Raw genomic sequence first — 21,748 nt, forward strand, 5'->3', positions numbered from 1 at the left:
AACTAATTAAATATTTATTTATTTATTTTGAGACTGGGTTATGAGACTGGCTAATATTTATATTTTTGGTAGGGATGGGATTTCACCACATTGCCCAGGCTGGTCTCTAACTCCTGGACTCAAGCGATCCTCCCACTTTGGTCTCCCAAAGTGCTGGGATTACAGGCCTGAGCCACTGTGCTTGGCCAAATACATCAATTTTTGGCTAGCATTTAAATTCTTGGCTATTTAAAGCCAGTTTAAATAGAAAGATGCCTAAGTAGATACAGAAAAAACAAACATGATTATAAATAATTTGTTAATGATTACTATTTTTTGACTAAGTTGATACATACTTATAAACCAATCTCCAACCACTTCATAGTGAGGAGGCTTCTACTCAGCATCCCTTGACTCCAGTAAAAAATAATGTGCAATGAGAAATAAAAATAATCTGTTTTTGTAATGAATCCAGACATTTTAATTCCTAGAGAGGAACTGAAAAACCCCAATGAACTGGTTAATTAACTCATTGATTCTTTCCAGTTTTAGGGGCCTATTATATTCCAGATACCATTTTGGGTATTATGGCTATAGCAGTAAACAAACAAACATGCAGAACTTAACATTCCACGTGATAACAATCATATCTACACTTAATAATGTGTAACCATTAATAGGGGCATTCATAAAGGAAACTTTCTACCTTGATAGAATCGAATGGTAAATAAAAGAAATAAGTTTACATTTCTGCTGCTTTATAATGTGATGCTCACCTCTGCAATCAAGGCATAATTTGGAACCATCATCGCAAATGGTCTAAACAGGGCTTTCAAATTATCTGGCAATTCAGTTCTCCCTGCATAGCCAGGATTCATTGTGATGAAGGCTGCACAAGTCATCACCAACTTTATTTCCCGCCCCTCAAACATGAATCTAGAGAGCTGTTCGAAGATAAAATATAAGTTAACACTCTTCCAGACACTTGTAAAATTTTTCACCTAATTATTACTCGAATACAAGACTCATGTAATGAAGCACTAAAGCAAAGACTACTGAATACCATTGTTGGACAACAGGGAACATTTCTGATTCTGTCCTGTCTACTTCCAATCTCTTCTGGGCTCTGTGTTTCCTGATTTCTGTCTCCCTGCACCTGACTTGCCCAAACTGTCTCTTCCTTCCTAGCCAAGTCCTGAAATCTTCTAGGTCTGAACATTTACTGAGCCTCTTCAATTCAACTTTCTATTTTTTTTTTTTTGAGACAGGGTCTTGCTTTATCTCCCAGGTTGGGGTGCAAGTGGCATGATCAGAGCTCACTGCAGCCTTGACATCTCAGGCTCAAGCAATCCTTCCACCTCACACCTCAGCCTGCCAAGTAGCTGGGACCACAGGCACACCCCGCCACGCCCCACTAATTTTAAATTCATCTTAAACTTACTGACCATTAAACCTTCTCCACTCCCACTTTCTGGTATTCCCCAAGGAATTCCAACTTAATCTTAGTCTGAGTTGTTGAGGCCCCACTGTCACTGTTTTTGTCACCACCCCTTCACTTTTACTTAACAGCAAACACTTGTTGAGCACCTGTTGCAGGTGAGGCAATAGGTGAGGCATGGAGGCACACAGCTGAAGGAGTCTCACTCTTGAGATCTCCAGAAACTCCCAGGCTTGCTGACTGCAATCAACCTGGAAACCATGACCACACAGTGCAACACATACTACAGTGCAGGTGTGTGCAAAGCCCATGGGGGTAGTAGACAACCTGCTTGGGACCTGAAGAAGGAAGAAGGATGTTTCAGGTGGAGGAACAGGGGCAGCCATTCCAGGAAAAGGGAGCAGGAGCAAGAAACAACACTGCATGTTCCGGAAATGACGAGCAATTTACTTTGCTAAAGGGCAAAGTTCCAGAAAGCATAGCTAGGCTGGGCCTGAGCATCAGGAGTCCTGCACACTAAACTAAGGAATTTAGATTTTGTCCCATGTTTGGGGGGAAGCAGAGTGATAGGATCAAAATTGGCAGCAGAGAGGTTGGACAGGCTACAGACAGGGAGACCAGTAAGGAATGATCATTAGGGACATAACGAGAGCCAGAATTCAAGAGGTGTAAGTGGGGAGGAGAGGCATCTAGCAGATAAAATTAACAAGACTTGGTGATGGCTTAGATTCTGGGATTAATAGTGATGGGTCAAATCCAAGGTGAGTTCCAGGTTTCTAGTTGGGCCACTAGATGAAGATGCTATCAACAGACATGAGGAATACAGGGAAGACCAGGATGGAGTAAGGTGATGTGCCACAGCCTGGAGGAGAGAATGCATGGTACAACTGGAGACCATTTCTGCTGCTGCTGAATGGTTGCTTGTGCTAGCAAACCTCTCAATTTCTGTGGTTTAGTTTATCTATTCTAAACAGTATACCCCACTCCAACTGTCTCATGGCACTGGCAGCTTCAGGGCGAGGCTGGTTATTTGCAGATGCTCTCCTGTCTCCTCTGTCCTCATGTAGCTGCTCTCCAGTGGGCAAAGCTTCAATCCTGCCTCTACTCTCTCTGGTCCCTGTCCCCTTACTCCATATACTTTGCTTTCAGTGAATTGCTCAGCCAGATGATAATAACTTGCACAATATAGACTATGCTATCTCTGTATTTAAAGATCTTGTGTTTAATATAGGCCTCCCCAGAGTATGCGGGAACAAGAGGGAGTACAGATAAGGGAGCTTAGACTTTAGAGTCTAATAATTTTTGGTGTCTATGAAAATATTTTTTTAACTTTGAATTCTTTTCACCTATCACCTTGGGGGAAATGACATATACTTCACATAGATTTGGTGTAAGATGAAATAAGTGTGAGCACATACCACAATGACTTACACAATTTAGTAGCTCACTATAGTCCAAGTCATGATTTCTTTTTATTTGTTCTGTAATTCGCTTTTTTGCAGAGGGCGATAATCAAAATATTTAACAACTCTTATCAGGACACCTTCCAATGAGATAGCCTCTGCCTCTGGAGCTAGAGCTGAGTCCAGAGTCCCCCGTGCTGTGCCAGGATGAACCCTTATTGGTGGATCGAGAGGAGGTCTGGGGCTCTTCCGAAAGGGCCAAGGGAGTAGTGGGGGCCCTCACAGGGCTTGGAGCAGTGCTGTTTTGGTTTCTAGAGGCTGAACACCAGTGCTGCCCATTGTGACCAGATCTCCAAAGGTCAACACAGAGTGGTAGAGACTTGGTCCCAACCTTCACTGCCATCAGCTTCTGAATATGAAATCCCTTCTCTAGAGACATGCTAATAAGGGGCTGAAACAAATTTTAAATAACAGGACCACTCAGTATCTTCATCTGGCACCATATTCCTTGGATTTTCTAGTCCAGTGAGCTCTGGAGAGCCAAGGTCCCCTTGGGCTCCCCAGGATTCCTCCCTAACATTTTTAGCATCTCCTTCCTAAAATGTATCATTCTGTGAGTTAATGACAAATTTAAGGATTGCTACCTTGAAAGTCGATTGCCCAGTGCCTTACCTTTGCCGCTTTGGCGTTCCTAATGGTAATGAGTTGCTGCGCAATGACGGACAGAACTTCTATATCAATTCGATTAAATTCATCAAAGCAGCACCAGGCCCCTGACTGTGCCAAGCCACTGAAGAAGCGCCCCATCATCTGAAATCAAAATAAAGCAGTTCAACTTTGTATTGTGTAGTTCAGCTCCTTCAAAAATTAAATTCTGAGCTGAAATATTAAAGAAAAAAGAGGTGGTATCTGCAAATAAGCAATAGTTTTATGTGAATACTGGTCTATGTCAGAAGTAAACACTTTTCTACAAGAGGAAATATGTTTTTGAGTCTCTCTAAGTGATTTGAATCTGTTTTATTTTTAAACAAAATGACAATCTGACCAATTTTCCTTCTTGTTTATAACCTCCACTCACCTCTGCAAATACTTGACAGATTCTCAAATAGTTTAACACATGGAACATACAAACTTAAGGACTTTAAAAAAACTTGAAAAATTTTACTAATGGAAGCTTTCATTGTCTTTAGAAGGTATTCTACATGGCAAACACACACAAGGACTACTGAGCAGAAGGCATAGCTGTGCAGATTATAGCAGTGATTCTTAATTTCTTCTACAGCAGAATCCTAATGGTGGAGGAAAATAAGAATGTACCATCTAAAGTGTGGCATTTCTTTTGGGCACTTGAGATATTGGTTAAGCATGTGTATAAATCTTGCATTATACCATATATCTATCTCTTTAGTAATAGAACTAGTGGTTTTAAATTTCAAGGTGGTCAACTGAACACATACTACTTCCCCCCTTCCTCCGATTCCCACAAATCACAGAAAGGCTGATAGATCTGTGTGCATATCTCTCTCCTTTTCTGTGACCACACTTATACCTGTACCTGCTTGATAAAAACATAATGGAAAGGGAAGCCAGCAGGAAGAAGGTTTTGAAAAAAAAAAAAGCTGGAATATGGAAAGCACAGGGAAACAGACTGTTCAACTGAGAAGGGAGAATTGCAGCCCCAAAACAGAGGGAGAAGAGTAATGCCCATCATGAGGTCTCTAAGAAACTCCAAACCCAATATCAATATACACAAGTTGCAATTCATGCAACATGAATACATACATGCAGCAAAGCAGACACAGGCCCTAGAGAAATATTTGGAAATGAGGCAAAGATCCACACTTGGAATGATTGGGTTTATGGGTCCTTCCTCTCTCTGTTCTCCCTTCCTCTCACCCCAAGCAGAGTAAACAGGGCTCTTGAGATTTTAGTGCTGAGATCCCCAACAGGCTAAAATGAAGGACTGCCTCATAAGCAAAGGGGGAGATCTGCCTTGGGGAGATATTAATATTAGGAGATACTGGGAGACGATATCAGGCTTGGGAGATAAGGAAAGCAGAGACAAGGAGAGAAAGATGGTTCCAGACTTCCACTTCAGTCGCCGAGATTCAAAAATAATAAAAGAAAGTGAAACCCACTGAAATGTACTACTTTAGAAGGAAAACCCTTATTATTTGGCATTCGATGTGGGCTTTCTCACTTACTGGCTGCTCTGTGTGCATACATTCTATGGAGAAGCCTGCTGGCCACACATTCTATACTTCCACAGAGCTCTTGGTAGTTCTTTCATTCAAGGAAGGGGCATTTGGGGGAAACAAGCTGTTTACACTAATTAAATTAGTCCTTCATCTATACTTATGAACCAATAGGTGAAGATTCAAGAAGGAGAAAGAATGAGAAGAATAAACTAACGGGCAACTTTGGAGAAAGTGGAGATAATTTAGGGAACAGAAAGTAATTTTACAAAATTGAAATGGAATCCTCAGAGAGATCTGGGAGGGAAACACATTCCTAAAATAAAACAAGATACCCTAAAAAAAGGGATTAGTCAGAGATAAGAAACAGTCCCTGGAAATTAGTAATAATATAGCCAAGGTAAGAGAAGTTGAATGAATGCATGGAATGATAGCATGGACAGGACTAAAGACTAAGTTGGTGTTCTGTACAACAAAGCTGCAGAATGCTTCCATATTGTAGAGGAATGGTCTTCATACTTAGCATACATGTAAGTCCTGGCATACGTGGAGACTTCCCAAGGGATACTTTTGAACAGTTTTAAAGGAAGTAACAAAGAAAATTCCAGATCTTGATCTGTGACACAGACTCTTTGCTAATATTTTTCTCTTTGAGAGCATGTCTGTGGTCATGGTGGTTCTTCATTTCCGTTTGCTCTTCAAAAATGACCCTCTTTCTCTGCCACTCCTGGCTCTGCAGTTTGTGCCTGGCTGAGGAGGAGAGTGGGGGGTTTGAAATCCAGCCCTGACACGGCTGGTGACTTGGTGAACGCGTGCCACAGGTGTAGAGGCTCAGCAGATGATACTAGCAGCCTTGCTCTTATCCAAACCAGATCTTACTGTGGTGCATGGCCCCAGGATGCAAAAACCTCCAGGTGCCAAACAAAGGATCAGTTCCAAATATTGATCATGAACGCAGGAATGCTTGCAATGACTGACTGGTTAACAAATACTTTTTCAAGTCAGGTGATCTCCAATTCTTTGTTTTCAACAGAAGTGAAGGACAGGGTCAATGCCTACAGGCCAGAGATAACCAGGACACACCTGTAGTCAGACACAATTGGGTTTACCACTTGTTCCAACAAGGGAGACCACACTCTGTGGGGAACCAAGATTTCTCTCAGTAAAAGGATATTAGGAGGACTTGTCATAGGATTTGGGCTTATGTTAGAAAATTCTGGGGAAGGGTCAGTGAAGAAGGGTTTTGCTCTATTAGTTTTTAAGAGCTACTATAACAAATTGCCATAAACTGAAGGGCTTAAAGCAGCAGAAATTTATTCTCTCACAGTTCTAGAAGATAGAAGTCTGAAATAAAGGTATCAACAAAGCCATGCTCATTCTGAAGGCTCTTGGGGATAGGATTCTTTCTTGCCTCTTGGTAGCTTCTAGTGGTTGCCGGCAACCCTTGGGATTCCTTGGCTTCTTGTACTGCATCACTCTGATCTCCACCTCCTGTGTATCTTCACTTGGCTGCCTTCTCTCTGTGTATCTATATCTACATTTTTCTCTTCTTACAAAGGCACTAGTTAGTTATTGGATTAGGGCCTGTAGAATTCCAGTATGGCCTCATTTTAAACATCTGAGTCTTTATAAACGTAAAGGCCCAAATTAGGTAACATTCACAGATATTAGGCATGAGGACTTGAACATATTTTGAGGGGACACAATTCAATCCACAACACTGTGGATTAGGTGCTGGCAGGAAGCAGGGGCAAGTTTATGATGGATATCATAATAACATTATACAGGAGGCTGAGGCTGTCATTGGTAAAGGTGAAGCAGTTACACAGCTTAGCCTGGAGAGGGGGATATTAGATTATTTTTTGTGGTTTGGACAGCATTCTTGTGTGTTTGCAGACACGATTATGGCATCTCATTCCATAATGGATGCATCGTGACCTGGTCTGTAGTTGGTGGTCTGTGAAATTGTTTGTGTTCAACCGGAGAAGCAAATAGTCTGAGTCAGGTCGGCTCTCAGCGGAGAGCAGTCAGGGGCTATATTGTTTTGTTTTGTTTTGTTTTTCAGAGATGAATTGTGTAGCAATTAATTGACCATTAGAAATAAGTTTTGGTGTTATTTCTATCATTTTATTTTGTGATGATTTCTACTTTAAAAAAACCTTTTATTTTGAAAAATTTCAAACATACACAAGAGGTGAAAGAAGGTATATGCCACCCAGCTTAAAATTACCAACATTCTGCTATTTTCAAAATACTCTCCAACATTTTTTGTTATTTTAAAGCAAACCCTAGACATCATATTGTTTCACAATAAACTCTGTAACACATAAGAACCCCAAATTACCCAAATCAATACTGCTAACCTGCCCAAAGAAAAACCCATTAATTACTTAATATCTTGTTCAATTGTCCTCAATGGTACTGATATTATCCTTTTACAATTGGTTTGTTCCGACAAAGATACAAGCAAGGTACAAACATTGCATTTGGTTACTGTGTCTCTTAAATCTCTTTAAATTTATAGCAGTTCCCTGAATCCTCTCTCTTTTATGCAATTTATTTTTGAAGGTCTGTAAGTTATTTTCCCTATAGAATTCCCCTGATTCCATATTTAGCTGATTGTATTCTTGTGGTGTTAACATGGTCCTTTATCTCATACACCTGTACTTCTTGAAAACTGGTATTTAAATCTAGAGACTCCATTAGATTCATTAGGTTGAAGTTTAATTTTTTTTTGAACAGGAATAATTCATAGCTTGTATATTATAACAGGAGATATATATTTTTTGATTGTCAAAATTGTGATCAATGGATTACTAGCCTGATTCGTCCATTATAAATTTTCCAATTAGTCTTTAGTGGTTTTAGCAATGATGGCCATTGCTAGATATATTATTTTTTGAAGGTTGCAAAATAGTAATTTCTAATGTTATCATCCCTTCTGCATTTATTAGTTGTGATTATTCTATAAAAATTTTTCCTCATCAACTTTTTTATTACCCCAAAAAACAGTCCACAGCAAAGGCAGGATAAATACTTAATTCTTTTTCTTTATCAATTTTTCAAATAAGTTGTTTCCCTGGAAACCTCTAAGGTAATCAATGAGTTTTTTGTTTTACATTTTTTGGTTAATCATTGTATATTCATGAATTTAAAAATGTTTTATGTGTTTTGATCCATTCCAGTTATTATTATCATTCTTGCATTGTCCCATCTTTGGTCAATGAGATCCTCTTTAGTAACATTCTGATTATTGATATGGTCACATCAATTTTTGGTATTTTGTTGTGGCTATTTCAGATAGGACAGGATGTTGCAGGCTCATTTTATGCATTTCCTGCCCCAGACCTAGAATCAGCTCTGGTTACTTTCAGTAGGAAAAGGTACTTAAGACCACAGTCTGGGTACTAGAGGTGATCACTATTTTTAGGCTGTCAATGTCCCTTTTTAGAGGACAGAACTAAGAGATAATACCTAACTGAGAGAAGAAATCAGTATCAATAACATATTAAAAACACTATTAATCAATTTAAAAAAGCCTAAGCAAGCCAAGAGAACATGGGGAAAAGATGTAAATAGGTATTTCACAGATGAGAAATCCTACAGTATAAACATTTGAAAAGACATTCAACCTCACTAGTAACCAGGAGAATACAATGGGATACCATTTCATACTCCTCAGACTGACAACAGTTATGGAACCTGACAGCATGGGCAAGGATGTGGAGCATAGGCAGCTCTTATACATTTGCAGGGGGAGTATAAATTACCACAATCACGGAAGAAGCATTTGTCCTTATTGAGTCAATATGATACGTATATGTACCTTGAGACCAACTCCTATATTCCAAGCCAGATAAACCAGGCAGCCATTCACCTGGAGATCTGTGTAATAATGCTTATTGCAGCATTGCTTACAGTAGCAAATACTATATTAGAAACAACCCAATACCTATCAGAAAGAGAATGGATGAAAAAAATCATAAAAACAGAGCAGTGAAAACGAATTAAAAAAATAGAGCTATAGTATTAGCCTGGATGAATCTCATAGATAAAGTGCTCAGTGGAAAAACCAAAATGTAGAATGTAGCACACAGAATGATACTACGTTTTAAATTTAGGACCACACACACACATATGCACACATGTGAATAATAACCCCCAAATTCAGAATAGAAGTTACCCTTGGTGAAGAGAGACAGAGGATTTCAAGTGCGCTGGTAACATTTTATCTCTTAGCTGGGAGGTGGTTAAGTAGATATTCATTATTTTATTCTTTATATCTTTTTATGTTTCTAAATTTGCATATAATATGGATTTTTTTTTTAAATGGGAGAGAACATTTGACTTGAATCAAAGGATGTGTTCAAAGTCTTTCTCTGACATTTTCTAGTGGTGACTGCTGGCGAGTTACTTCACTGCTCCAAATCTGACTCCCATCTGTGCAATGATGACAACACCTATCACAGAGGAATGCTGGGAAGGTAAATCAGATAATATGCCTTCTGCTGAGTCTAAACACAAAGTCTCAACCCAGTGCTTGAATATTTCATTTGCTTTTTGTAGAAAGGAAGAGCTTCAAAGTAGACCAAATCCTGAGGAAAACTTTAGGGCAAAAGAGTTCCTGGAGAAGCAGGAACTAGGTCTTGGGAAAGGTAGTGCATCTGACCAAGGATCTGTAGTGTAACCTCCTCCTGCCCAAATCTCTCCTCTCTCTTATGAAGTTGTCAGGAACCAGAAAAAGCAGGTAGAGAAAACAGGGAAAGGGGACTGGTCAGAGCCCTGGGGAACATCCACACATGAAGGGACATTTAAGGCAGAAAATAATAGCCCTTGGAGACAATCTTGTTTTGCTTAGAAATCTTATGTTGCAGAAACCGTCAGAGGATACCATTCCTCTTTCTCTGGAAACTGCTTACCACATCTAGCTCTCAACAGCCATCCATGCCTGTATGAATCAGACTATACCCCCTTCTTCTGGCTGTTGCTCACGAATCTAGGGGTGATCACTTGAACCCACTTTGCCAATTAGAATCCTACTTTCGAAATTTGAAATGTGACCTTGCTGTTTTCTTGGCGAGGTTCTAGAGAGAAGGCTCTAAAGTTCCCAATGCCAAGGAGTTGGCTGCCCTAGTTCCTACTCAGCCTGAGTCATGCTCACCTCTTCTCTGGATTCCATGAGATATCCCACTATCTCAGTAACCTTTCAATAAGTTTACTTATTTTTATTGTTGCTTAAAATATAAAATAAGTGTGTTTATGTGTTTAGCAATCTAAACAAATACAAGAAAATTAGCAACAAGCAAGAGAAAATATGAGGGTAAGAGAAGTGGAGAACAGAAGTAGGAGGCCCAGAGCAGAGAACAGAGACATAATGATAAGCAAAGAAGCAATAAAATAAGGTCTCACTAGGCTGACAAAAGACATATTTTTCTCATTAAAGAGTTCCCCAAAATGACAAACCAAATGAATAAAGAAAATTATTTCATCTAGACACATCCTGGTAGATTTTCATAATACCGAGGATCAAGAGAAAATCCTATAAGCTGCCACAGATAGAGAGGAAGCAAAATATTATTAAACCTCCAAAATGTATTAAGCCATTTGCTAATGATCAGTTTTATCATTAGCAAAATGCACACTAGAATACAATGAAGTGAGGCCTTCAAAGTCAGGTGAGAAAATCATTTTAAACCTATAATTCCACCCTCTACAAATTATCAATCAAGTATGATGACTCAGTAAAGACAGAATATTTATAAACTTGAATGGGAAAAAAATTGCTCAAGGAAGTATTCCAACAAAATTAAAATGAAACATAAGAAAGACGCAAAACTGAAATACAAAGATCAGTGGCAGCTGAATCTACTCTAGAACAGTGGTCCTGAAATCTGAGTGTGCATCAGAATCACCTGGAAGTTTGTTTCAAAAAACCCTCTTGTTGCTGTGCTCTAGCTCCAAAGTTCTGATTAAGTAGGTCTGAGGTGGGGCTTTATAATTTGCATTTCCAACAAGTTGTCAGGTGATGCTAATGCTATTGGTTCAGGGTTCACGCTCTCAGAACCACGGTCTAGGGCTTAGCTTCTCAAAGTGGACCAGTATCGATTTGCACCACCTTGGCGGATGTCAGAAATGCATAATTTCAGGCCCCACCCCAGACCGGCAGATCAGAATATGTAGTCTAATAAATATCTCCGGGTGATTCACAGCACACAGAAGTTAGAAAAATAATGGTTCTGGCCGGGCGCGGTGGCTCACGCCTGTAATCCCAGCACTTTGGGAGGCCAAAGCGGGTGGATCACGAGGTCAGGAGTTCAAGACCAGACCAGCCTGGCCAAGATGGTGAAACCCCCATCTCTGCTAAAAATACAAAAATTAGCCGGGTGTGGTGGTGGGCACCTGTAATCCCAGCTATTCAGGAGGCTGAGGCAGGGAACTGCTTGAACCTGGGAGGCAGAGGTTGCAGTGAGCCGAGATTGAGCCACTGCATCCTGGGCAATAGAGCGAGACTCCGTCTCAAAATAAAAAATAAAAAAAGAGAAAAATAATGGTTCTAGAAGAAGTAAAGAAAGTGGAAAGAAAACACAATCCACTAACCCTGAAGCTTAGGATGTTTACTTTGAATGGCAGGGGTTTGTGATGTATGTATTGATCTTTCTCTGTGAGGCCAATTATTCTATTAAATTCCACTATGAACAATCTTTGATATTATAAGCACTGTATAAGGGATTTACATTTTTATCTTCAGCCCCCAGACAAAGCAGTGAAGACATAATTTAGTTATAGAATAAAATACAAATTTTATAAAACTTGACATGGTAAAAGTGAGGTTGAAATAGAAAGTCCAACTTCATTAGACACACAAAGTTGTGTCTAATAAAATCCTCATCTATTTAATGTGTTGGCAGATAGTGTCCAAAGTGGGTACATAAAAATATAGAAACAAATGTATGTTTTCACAGTTTAAATAGCAACCACCAGAAAAAATAAAGCCAAACAAGGATCCCTGCAAATCCATGAGTTTTTTTTTTAGGGGATCTGTGAGGCCAAAGTGTTTTCATAATAATACTAAGGTGTTATATACCTTTTTCATTCTCACTCTCTCATGAGAGTACAGAGTACGAAAAGATGTGGATATGGTTTCAGTTTTAACATAGCAAATAATCTTTAAGAAACTAACATTTGTCAAGTTTTGGTGTAGTTCAAAGAAGAGTATAAACAATTAACTGAAAAAGTTATTTAAAAAAATTCCTCTTTTCAGAGTCCATATCTATGTGAGGTTAGATTTTCTTCAAATGTTCAACCAAAAAAACATATCCCAACAGACTGAATGTAGAAGCAAATCGGAGAATCTGGCTGTCTTCTATTATGCCAAATATTAGCATAATAGCAATATCTTGAAAATATTAGAGATTTTCAAAAATATAAAATAGTGGGACAATGTTTTTGTTTGGAAGTTTTGTTTTACAAAAACATGTTTAAGTTAACATATAATGGGCTTACTGTTATTTTTTTAACAAATAAATATATAAAACATATTTTACTTAATTTTTTCTAACATGGTAAATATCAACATATGTAACCCATATGAACAAAAGCTCTTTGGAAGTCTCAATAATTTTTAAGAGTGTAAAGGGGTCCCATGACCAAAAAGTTTGAGAACCACTGTATTGAAAAACCTTACCATGAATTCTCACCTCCCACATATTTCATGTTCAATACACCATTCTCTAAATTGCCAATTTCCTACTCTAAGCTTAGTCCTTGTTCTTTGGTTTCCCTGCTATTCTATCTTGTACCTCATCTCGTTTCTTTCTTCTTACTGACATGTACAGATTTTTATTTTTTTCACCATTTGACAAATCATCCCCTGGCCTTGATTCTTATCCAGACTACCCAGACCACCACGTGTTGACTCTTCTCCCTTGCTCTATTTATTCCACTTTAACCATTATTTACCCCATTTCTTTTCTCTTGCTTGTCATCACTCCATCTTGCCTTATTTTGTTATGTCATGTTGCAAATAGAGAAAGACACATAAAACACTTAATGTTAATATTCAGATGCAAGAACTGTACCTTGTAGTCCAAACCATCCGAACAGTTAAAGACCACACACTGGATGGCAAGAGCTTTTGCCAGATCTTTGGTAGTCTCTGTTTTCCCAGTGCCAGCAGGACCAGCTGGTGCACCCCCAAGGTCAAGCTGCAAAGCTCCCATGAGGCAAAGATAGCAGCGATCCTGAAGAAAGCAATACATTATCAATATGAAGGGAACCAACTCTGGCCACAAATTAAGGCATTTCCTCTCTATGGGGGAAGGATTATTATTTTCTATGAAAAATATAGCAATTGAAATACACCAAAAGATCCATGCACATAATTAAATAATGCAAATATTTGCTTTACAAAGATGTATTCATAATAAATTCTTTCAAGAGTTAATGTCATATGAAACTTTTCAAGACTTTTGATTGAAAAGCACTCTTGTGTCAATATTAACCTAAGTGATCAATAACTTACTGTGAGTGGAGTAATAACCAATCTTGGGCATGCACCCAAATATTCATAGCCATAAGTGTACTGAGAGAGCGCCATTCTAGCCACACAATTATCCAGGTCTATATCCCAGTAATAGCGCAGTTGTCTCTGCCAGTCAAAAGATTCAACTGTCTCCACCTATATGTGATATACATATTAGATACACTAATTTCAGAAAGAAGTATATAATTTTACTTAAATGAAACAGTTACCTTGTATTGAACAAGTTCAGTGACTATATCTCTTGCATGCACATCAATAGTAATCAATGCAGTTAGGATGTTTCTGTGTAATTTAGGAAGACTGCCTCGAACTATTGCAGCTAGGGCATTTAATCTCTACAAATAAAAAAAATTGTCATGGTGAATTTTCCAATATCAGGTTACATATATACATTATCTCTTTCACCATTCAATTTGGAAAGACATTGCTAAAAACCAGCTAATTTTAAGAATCTATAATTTTGTGACCAAACAGGACAATACTTTTATTTAATTCCCATAAGACCTCTGTGAAATATATACTGTCTTTACCCCTATTGTACATTTGAGGAAACTGAAGGTCAGAGAGCATAAGTAACTTGATGGCAGTCACAGAGTTATGAAGCAGCAAAAATGAGACCTGAGTAGACATTTGCCTCGAGGAAAGCCCACATTCTTAACCACTATGTGATGATTCTCTAGAGGAGAGTGTCCTCCCTAAAAATTAAATGTGGTTAAAGGAGATACTCTTCAGTTTTAGGGGTGGTTTTCCCATTAATAATCAGAAAATCTGAGCATTTTAACCTAGCCAATGACTGGTTAAATGAAAACATTTTCAGAAAGAGTTAGCTAAATTTTTACTTGATTTTTACCTTAATAATTAAATCTTTTTCAAGGAAGAGCAGCGCCTCTGAGGACCTTGCACCATTGTGCTGAAATGTCACTTGGGCCAACCCTGATGAGGGACCACCTCTACACAGAGGAAAAGGAACTTTCTTTAGGGAGTCATTTCTCTTTTCTGAAGCTATGGAGATGAAGTTTCTTTGAGGAATTTCATGAGAGTGTTTTCTCTTACTTCAATAAAATTGTTTTATTTGATAAATAAATATTTATTGAATATTTACATATAAATATATATAAAGTTGTTTTATTTCAATAAAGTTGTTTTATTCAATAAGGTTGTTTTATTTTTCTGTTTTAAGGGTGACTCTTTAAAAATGTAGTATTGCTTGGAAGTAGAATTGAATTTGGAGTTAAAAGAGTCGGCCTAGGTCCTTACAAGATATACCGTTTGTCAATATTTTCCTTTATTCCCCAGATTGCCTTTTCACTCTGTTGATTGTTTCCTTGCTGTGCAAAAGCTTTTAAGTTTGATGCAATCCCATTGATCTATTTTTCCTTTTGTTGCTTGTGCTTTTGGTGTTATATCCAAGAAATCAACGCCAACGCCAATGTCAAAGCTTTTCCCCTATGCCTCCTTCTAGGGATTTTACAGTTTCAGGTCTTACATTTAAATCCTTAATCCATTTTGAGTTGATTTTTGTGTATGGTGTAAGACAAGGGTCTAATTGCTCCTACAACTTATGAGCAAAAACCAAATAACCCAATTAAAACTTGAGTAAGGGAAGAGAATAGACATTTATCAGAAAAAGACATATAAAGGGCTAACCGGGTATATGAAAAAATGATCAACATCACTAATCATAAGGGAAATCCAAATCAAAAACATAATGAGATGTCACCTCATAACTGTTAGGGTGACTGTTATCAAAAAAACAAAAGATAACCCATGTTGGCAAGGGCGTGGAGAAAAGAGAACCCTGGTATTCTCCCAGCGGGAATATAAACATGGTACAGGCACTATGGAAAACAATATGCTGGCTCCTCAAAAAATTAAAAATGGAACTACCATATGACCCAGTAATCCCACTCTGGTACACATCCAAAAGAAGTGAAGTCAGGATCCGGAGGAGACTATCTGCACTCCTATGTTCATTGCAGCATTATTCACAATAGCCAAAATGTGGAAATAACACAAGTGTCCATCAATGGATGAATGGATAAAGAGAATGTGAGTTGGGCATGATTATCACGCCTGTAATCCAGCACTTTGGGAGGCCAAGGCAGGAGGATTGCTTGAGGGAAGCTTTTGAGACCAGCCTGAGCAATACAGTGAGACCCTGTCTCTACAAAAAATAATAATAATAAAAATAATTAGCTGTGTGCTATGATCGCATCCCTGCACTCCAGCCTGGGCAACAGAGTGAGATCCTGTCTCTTAAAAAAGAAAAAAATAAAAGAAAATGTGGTATACACATACAATGAAATATTTATTATTCAGACTTAAAAAAAGGAAATCCCATGACATGTGGTAGCATGAATAAACCTGGAGGATATTAGGCTAAATGAAATGAGTCAGTCATAGAAGGATAATCCTGCATGATCTATTTATATGAAGTATCTAAAATAGTTAAATTCATAGAAAAAGAGTGGTGATTACAGGGAGCTAGGGAGAGGAGGAAATGTGGATTTGCTGTTCAACAAGTATAAAGTTTTAGTGCTATTTAAATGCTATTTAGCAAAATAGCATTTCCCAGCTATAGCTAAAAGTTCCTGATGGTATTTAAATTCATTGAATTATTTATTGTTTTATTGTTAATTGCCTGACAGTTTTACAAAACAGCAGAAATAGAATTAACGCCTAGAAATAGTAATGGCATGAATCTGGAGGTTTTCCTGGACTGAATAAACTTCCCTCAGAGGTATCCAGGAACTAGTGAATACAGTTTGTCCTTAAAAGTTGCAAACCATTATAAACCTGGTGTTTTGTTCTGGAATTGTTTTTCCTCCTATTTTCACAAGTATTCACATAAATACTACACGAAAAGTAAGATAGTGTCTCTAAAAAATGTAAAACACAAATAATTTTAGAATTATAAAGCTTTGTAAGAGCTATTACAAATGTCAGAGCATTAGAATTTCTGAAATAAAGTGAATTTGCATTAACTGTGCTTTAAAAAAAAACCCACCAAGACCATCTTGCAAGACAACAATGTCACTTTGTTACAGATCTCACCTCAAAATTTACTTTTTCAAAATTCTTCAGGGCCTGTATATGATTACTGTGTTCTGTTTCCAGACATTCAGTCAAATCACGGCACCACATAATTTGAGAAACAGTCAGGATAACCTGCAAGAAAACATCTTTCTTAAATATGTGATGCATATCACCAAAAAAGAATTCAGGGATATGAAATGTAAGTGTGAGTTACTTGAGAAGGGTGGCCAGCAACCACCCAGTCTGTCCTCAGTTTCCCCTGATAGTCAGCGATGGCAGCTTTGCACAGGCGACGCAGAGATGTGAACATGGCTTCTTCCACTTTACCAAGCCATTCCTCTACATTGCCTCGGGCCTTGAGGCCTTTCCCCAAGCTAACCTAAAAGGTAATCAAAGCATTGATAAAGTGGCTTGTGTGGGACTTGTAAGCTGTATGCCTTCCATATTTCCATTACAGAATCCTAAGCTACATAAACGCTGAAGCCTGACCACAAATACTGAAACTTCTATTGACATTCCACTATGCATCTATCTCCTTTCACCCCACCTATTGCTTTATTTTACTGCTTCCACTTAGAGTCAACTCCCTGAAAGAGGAGTCTATATGCACTGCATGGATTTCCGCACTTATTTTCACTTTCCTACTCGCTGCTATCTGATTTTTGTCCCTGATCACTTCTATTCTCAAGTTTTCCCATGTCCTCCCAACTGAAAAGTCCAAATGACACTTTTCAGTTCTTGTATCTATTTTTTTGGACTTCCAATGGTTTGACTGTCATGGCTGTTTTGGCTTCCTTCATCTGCTCTTCTTCTAACTTCTCTTTAAATTTCATGTTTTCCCAAGATTCTATCCTTGGTCTTCCCCCTTCTCTTCTGCACCAGTGATGAGCAAATTCTTTTGCAAGAGGATCAATTCAGAACAAATAAAATGTTTATATGTTCCCATAGATACACCACTGTGTTCTTACTGGACCCAATTCCTTAGCATTTCCCTACACAGTTCCTGTGTGTGAAATGTCTCCCATGCCCACATAGAAGATACTCTCCCTTCCATCATACTTGACTTTGTGTGTGTGTGTGCATATGTGTGGCTCTCCTCTGTGAAGTCACTTGGTTCCTCACGGTATGCTAATATATTCACTCTCTTGGTGTTCCCCATATGCCAGGGGCTGTGCAGTGCCCTGGAGATGCTGCTGCCAGCAACTAACACTTAAATAGTGCTCACAGGGTATTGCTTTAAGTAATTTACATACACTATCCCCTGAATGGGCTCATCATTCCGTTAATCAGATACAATTACTAATCCCCATCTTTTGGCTGAGATTAAGGGATGGGACTTAGTCCAAGTGGCCTGATAGTAGAACCAGTATTCTTAACCAGTCCACTAGCGTGCCTCTTGTGGAGAGTTAAATAAGACATGGTTCTAGTTTTCTCCACTCTATTTCTGACAACAGAACACATGTTTTTGTTATTGCATTTTCTGTGGTGATTTTCAGTTGCTTGTTCGACTACTTCTCTGTTAGACTTTGAGCTCTTTGAGGGCAAGAATTTTATCTTGGTTATCCTTGAAACTGCTGAGCCAACAGAGTACCTGTATGCTTAGAGTGAGAATAACCCTAGAAGAGTAGCAAAGTTCATCAATAAAGAAATATAAACAAAAGCACCTCACCCTTTCTCCCTCTGGTGATAGCATTGCTAAAATATCATTAGTATAAACCTTTTCTGGTTCTCCATCAATACCAGGAATCTTTCCTTCGGCAGGAGGCATGAGAGCAAATTCGAGCTTTGAAATGGAGTCGAAGCATTTCCTTAAGTGTGGCTGCACGGCCTGTGGATTTCGTGTCTGGGCCAAAATCTCCAGAAGTTCATCATTTGACAAGAAGTAAAACCTGGATTAAAGAACATCCTTAAAATATAACTTGAAATGGAAGTAAAGTCTTAGATAGACATAAAAGATAAATTCCTTAGCCACATCTCTTCCCTGTCCACCAATTTCCTGGACCTCCAATTATACTGGTCATGGGTTTCTGGGGAAGCCACATATCTCTAAACATGGTTTCTGTGAAAATTAGTGATGATGCGTTAGGTGTGAGGATGCACACCTAGAATTAGTGTCTAGTACATAAAAGATAGATATTGTTCATAAAATTGTAAAAATGCTAGAAACTGATGTGTTCACATATCTGTCTTACCTGGCTTTAAGCCTCCAGAGTGAAGATGTATTATTTGTTTTCCCTAAAATGTAGCCTAGTATGTCACACATACCTGGTATTCAATACATTATTTGCTGAAGAGTTAACAGATGGAGGGGTGGTTGCAGGAGAACCTTATTGGGTTGTGTGAATGTGTACTGGGCCATTCTCTTAACCCAAATGCATTTGCTATTCCCTGAAGTATGTGCTACTGTGAAAATTGGCATAATGTAATTTTGCCAGCACACCATTTCCAACCATGTGAGGCTATACCTATGTAGAAATAAAACATTTATATATATTCCATATTATTACCAGCAAGATAGGTAAAGGAAATTGTAAACTTACAGAAGATTATTTTGCTATAGATTGGAGTTGGCAAGTTACAACCCCAGGTCAAATCTGGCCCACCACCTGTTTTTGTAAATAACGTTTCTTTGTCACACAGCCATGCAGACATACTGTCTGTGGCTCCCTTTGTGTTCCAATAGCGGACCTGACTACAGAGAATGTAAAGCCTACAAAGCCTTGAGTATCTACTATGTGACCTTTTATGAAAAAAAATTGTTTGTCCCTGCTCTAGATAACCAAAAATATTCTAAATGCCAGACTTCATGTAATATAGTTCTTGTATTATGTTTAATCTCTCCAAATCACTCAAAAGGAATTTGATATATTATCCTAACTGACTATCCTAGTTCATACTAGAATAGGTTACAGCAATTAACTATTAACGTTTAAGACAGTGATTTTCAAACTTTTTTTTTTCCCAATCAAGGGTCCTTTTTACTGCTGTTCCTACCCCCAACTCTCTCATGTTTTGGAGGACTAAATGTATAAACCAGCATTTAGTGAATGCTCTAGATTGTTGATTGTCAACTTAGCAATATCCCTGCATCAGGGAAAAGCTAGAATGACATTTCTAGAATCTCTTTCCAGTAAGGTTTCAGATTAAATGCTGCCTATGAGATGCTCTTCTATGTGACTGAGAAGGTGGGAGGAAGCAAAGCCATTATTCCCCAACTTGAGCATGGATGACTGAAGCTGGCAGGATTTTATCCTTGGTTTTCAGGTGTCCTCCTGACAATCCCTCCCTTTCTTGTTGCAGGAAGCCGAGACTTTGGTGGCACCTCCCTGAGACCTCTGCCTGTATTTCCAGATTTCCTCAAAGTGGTCCTCAGTTCTTCCCTTCTTCTGCCGCTAGCACCAGTGAAAACTTCTAATTTCCTGCATGAAACTTGCTCTAAACACCTAGAGTGGCTTCTGTGTTTTTGACCAAACCTTTCCCAAGTAATATAACTAGATGTTAAAATTTCAGTTTCAGTTCTGGCTGAAGTTCTAGGACTAGAGTTGTCACATTTCAAAATGAGATGTCAGGTCACCTGGGGCTGACTCATGGGGAGATAGGTGAAGACTCTAGAGTCCTCACTCGCTTGAGAGTATGAAAGTGTTAAAGCTGGAGAGGCTGGACAGCTAGAGATAGGAATATTTTTTGGTAGAGAGATGTGCTAAAGGTGCTCGCTATGCCCACGAGAAAGGGTGGGGTTCACTCTCCTCAAGACTAGGCATCTTGGAGAGCTTAACATGCATCCCCACCAATTAACCTAAAGAAAATTGCTCAGGAAACACCGGTCTCTCTTAACCTTTTACATACATATTTGTGCACATATACACACACGCACAGGCACACATATTCATTCAACAATAAAACAGTAAAACAATGGGGTGATCAAGAATCATTTCAATTTGTGGGATCTAAAAATCAAAACAATTGAACTCATGGAGATAGAGAGGAGAAGGATGGTTACCAGAGGCTGGGAAGGGTAGTGGAAGGGTTGGGGATGGGGAGGTGGGGATATTTAATGGGTACAAAAAATAGGAAGAATGAAGAAGACTTAGTATTTGATAGTACAACAGGGTGACTATAGTCAATAATAATTTAATAATCAATAATAATGATAATTTAATAGTCAATAATAATAATTTAATTGTGCATTTAAAAATAACTAAAAGAGTATAACTGGATTGTTTGTAACACAAAGGATAAATGCTTGAGGGGACGGATACCCCATTTTACATGATGTGATTATTATGCATTACATGCCTATGTCAAAACATGTTGTGTACCCCATAACACACCTACAATATACTGACAAAAATTAAAATAAAAAAAAATTGTTTCAGCATCTTACTTACCCACTTAACTATTTATTGAATATTGTATTTTATCCTTGAGACTTATACTCCCCAATTATGATAACTAGTTGGATTTTCATTATCATAGATCTTTTTTGTTTCTCTCTCTAGTTCCTTGATGCTTTGAGGTTATAACTATAACCTCAACTTGATTGACCGTCATAACTACTAAAAAATATCTTAGGTTGCTTTATAAACTTACCTTGGAAAGATAATTCTTTTTGATTCTAAGTATGCCTCTAGGCACTTCTGAATTTGGTCAAGTAATGCATTATTGTTTTGAAAAGTTTCCAGAAGTCCTGCTCATTAAAAAAAAATAGTATTGGTAAAACTGTGTTAAAATCAAATTTTTTTCTGAAAAAAATATCACTTTAAAATGTAATCAATTTATGAATCTTCTCCCTAGAAAACTATTTAATAAAACTCTTATAAAATATGCTTTGAATTATCCAAACCTAAAGTTAAAATGAGTCATGGAATTGCAATGGCAATAAAAAAATTACAATCACATCATCAGCAAAAGCTGACAGTTTGACTCCCTCTTTACCAATCTGGATGTCCAGACAGTAACTGCTGTCTTCAAGAGACTCACTTAACACATAAGGAATCACATAAACTTAAGGTAAAGGGGTGGAAAAAGATATTCCATGCAAATGGACACCAAAAGTGGGCAGGAGTAGCTATTCTTATTTAAGACAAAACAAATTTTATAGCAACAACAGTTAAAAAAGACAAAGAAGGATATTATATCATGATAAAAGGACTTT

The 21,748-nt window shown here is 38.1% G+C and overlaps 1 protein-coding gene across 1 annotated transcript in view; it reads right to left on the reverse strand.

Moving 5' to 3' along the window:
- DNAH6 (dynein axonemal heavy chain 6) overlaps positions 1–21,748 on the reverse strand; it is a 303,480-nt gene that overhangs the window by 181,000 nt on the left and 100,732 nt on the right. Inside the window, exons 23-31 of the mRNA XM_057301281.1 lie at positions 21,184–21,280; positions 18,263–18,482; positions 16,808–16,972; positions 16,612–16,725; positions 13,767–13,892; positions 13,537–13,692; positions 13,094–13,255; positions 3,493–3,630; positions 756–923 (exon numbers count right to left, since the gene is read on the reverse strand). Of these exons, the coding sequence (XP_057157264.1) occupies positions 756–923; positions 3,493–3,630; positions 13,094–13,255; positions 13,537–13,692; positions 13,767–13,892; positions 16,612–16,725; positions 16,808–16,972; positions 18,263–18,482; positions 21,184–21,280 (1,346 nt within the window). The remainder of the gene's footprint in view (positions 1–755; positions 924–3,492; positions 3,631–13,093; positions 13,256–13,536; positions 13,693–13,766; positions 13,893–16,611; positions 16,726–16,807; positions 16,973–18,262; positions 18,483–21,183; positions 21,281–21,748) is intronic.

Source organism: Pan paniscus, chromosome 12 (assembly GCF_029289425.2).
Source record: "Pan paniscus chromosome 12, NHGRI_mPanPan1-v2.0_pri, whole genome shotgun sequence".
NCBI lineage: Eukaryota > Metazoa > Chordata > Mammalia > Primates > Hominidae > Pan > Pan paniscus.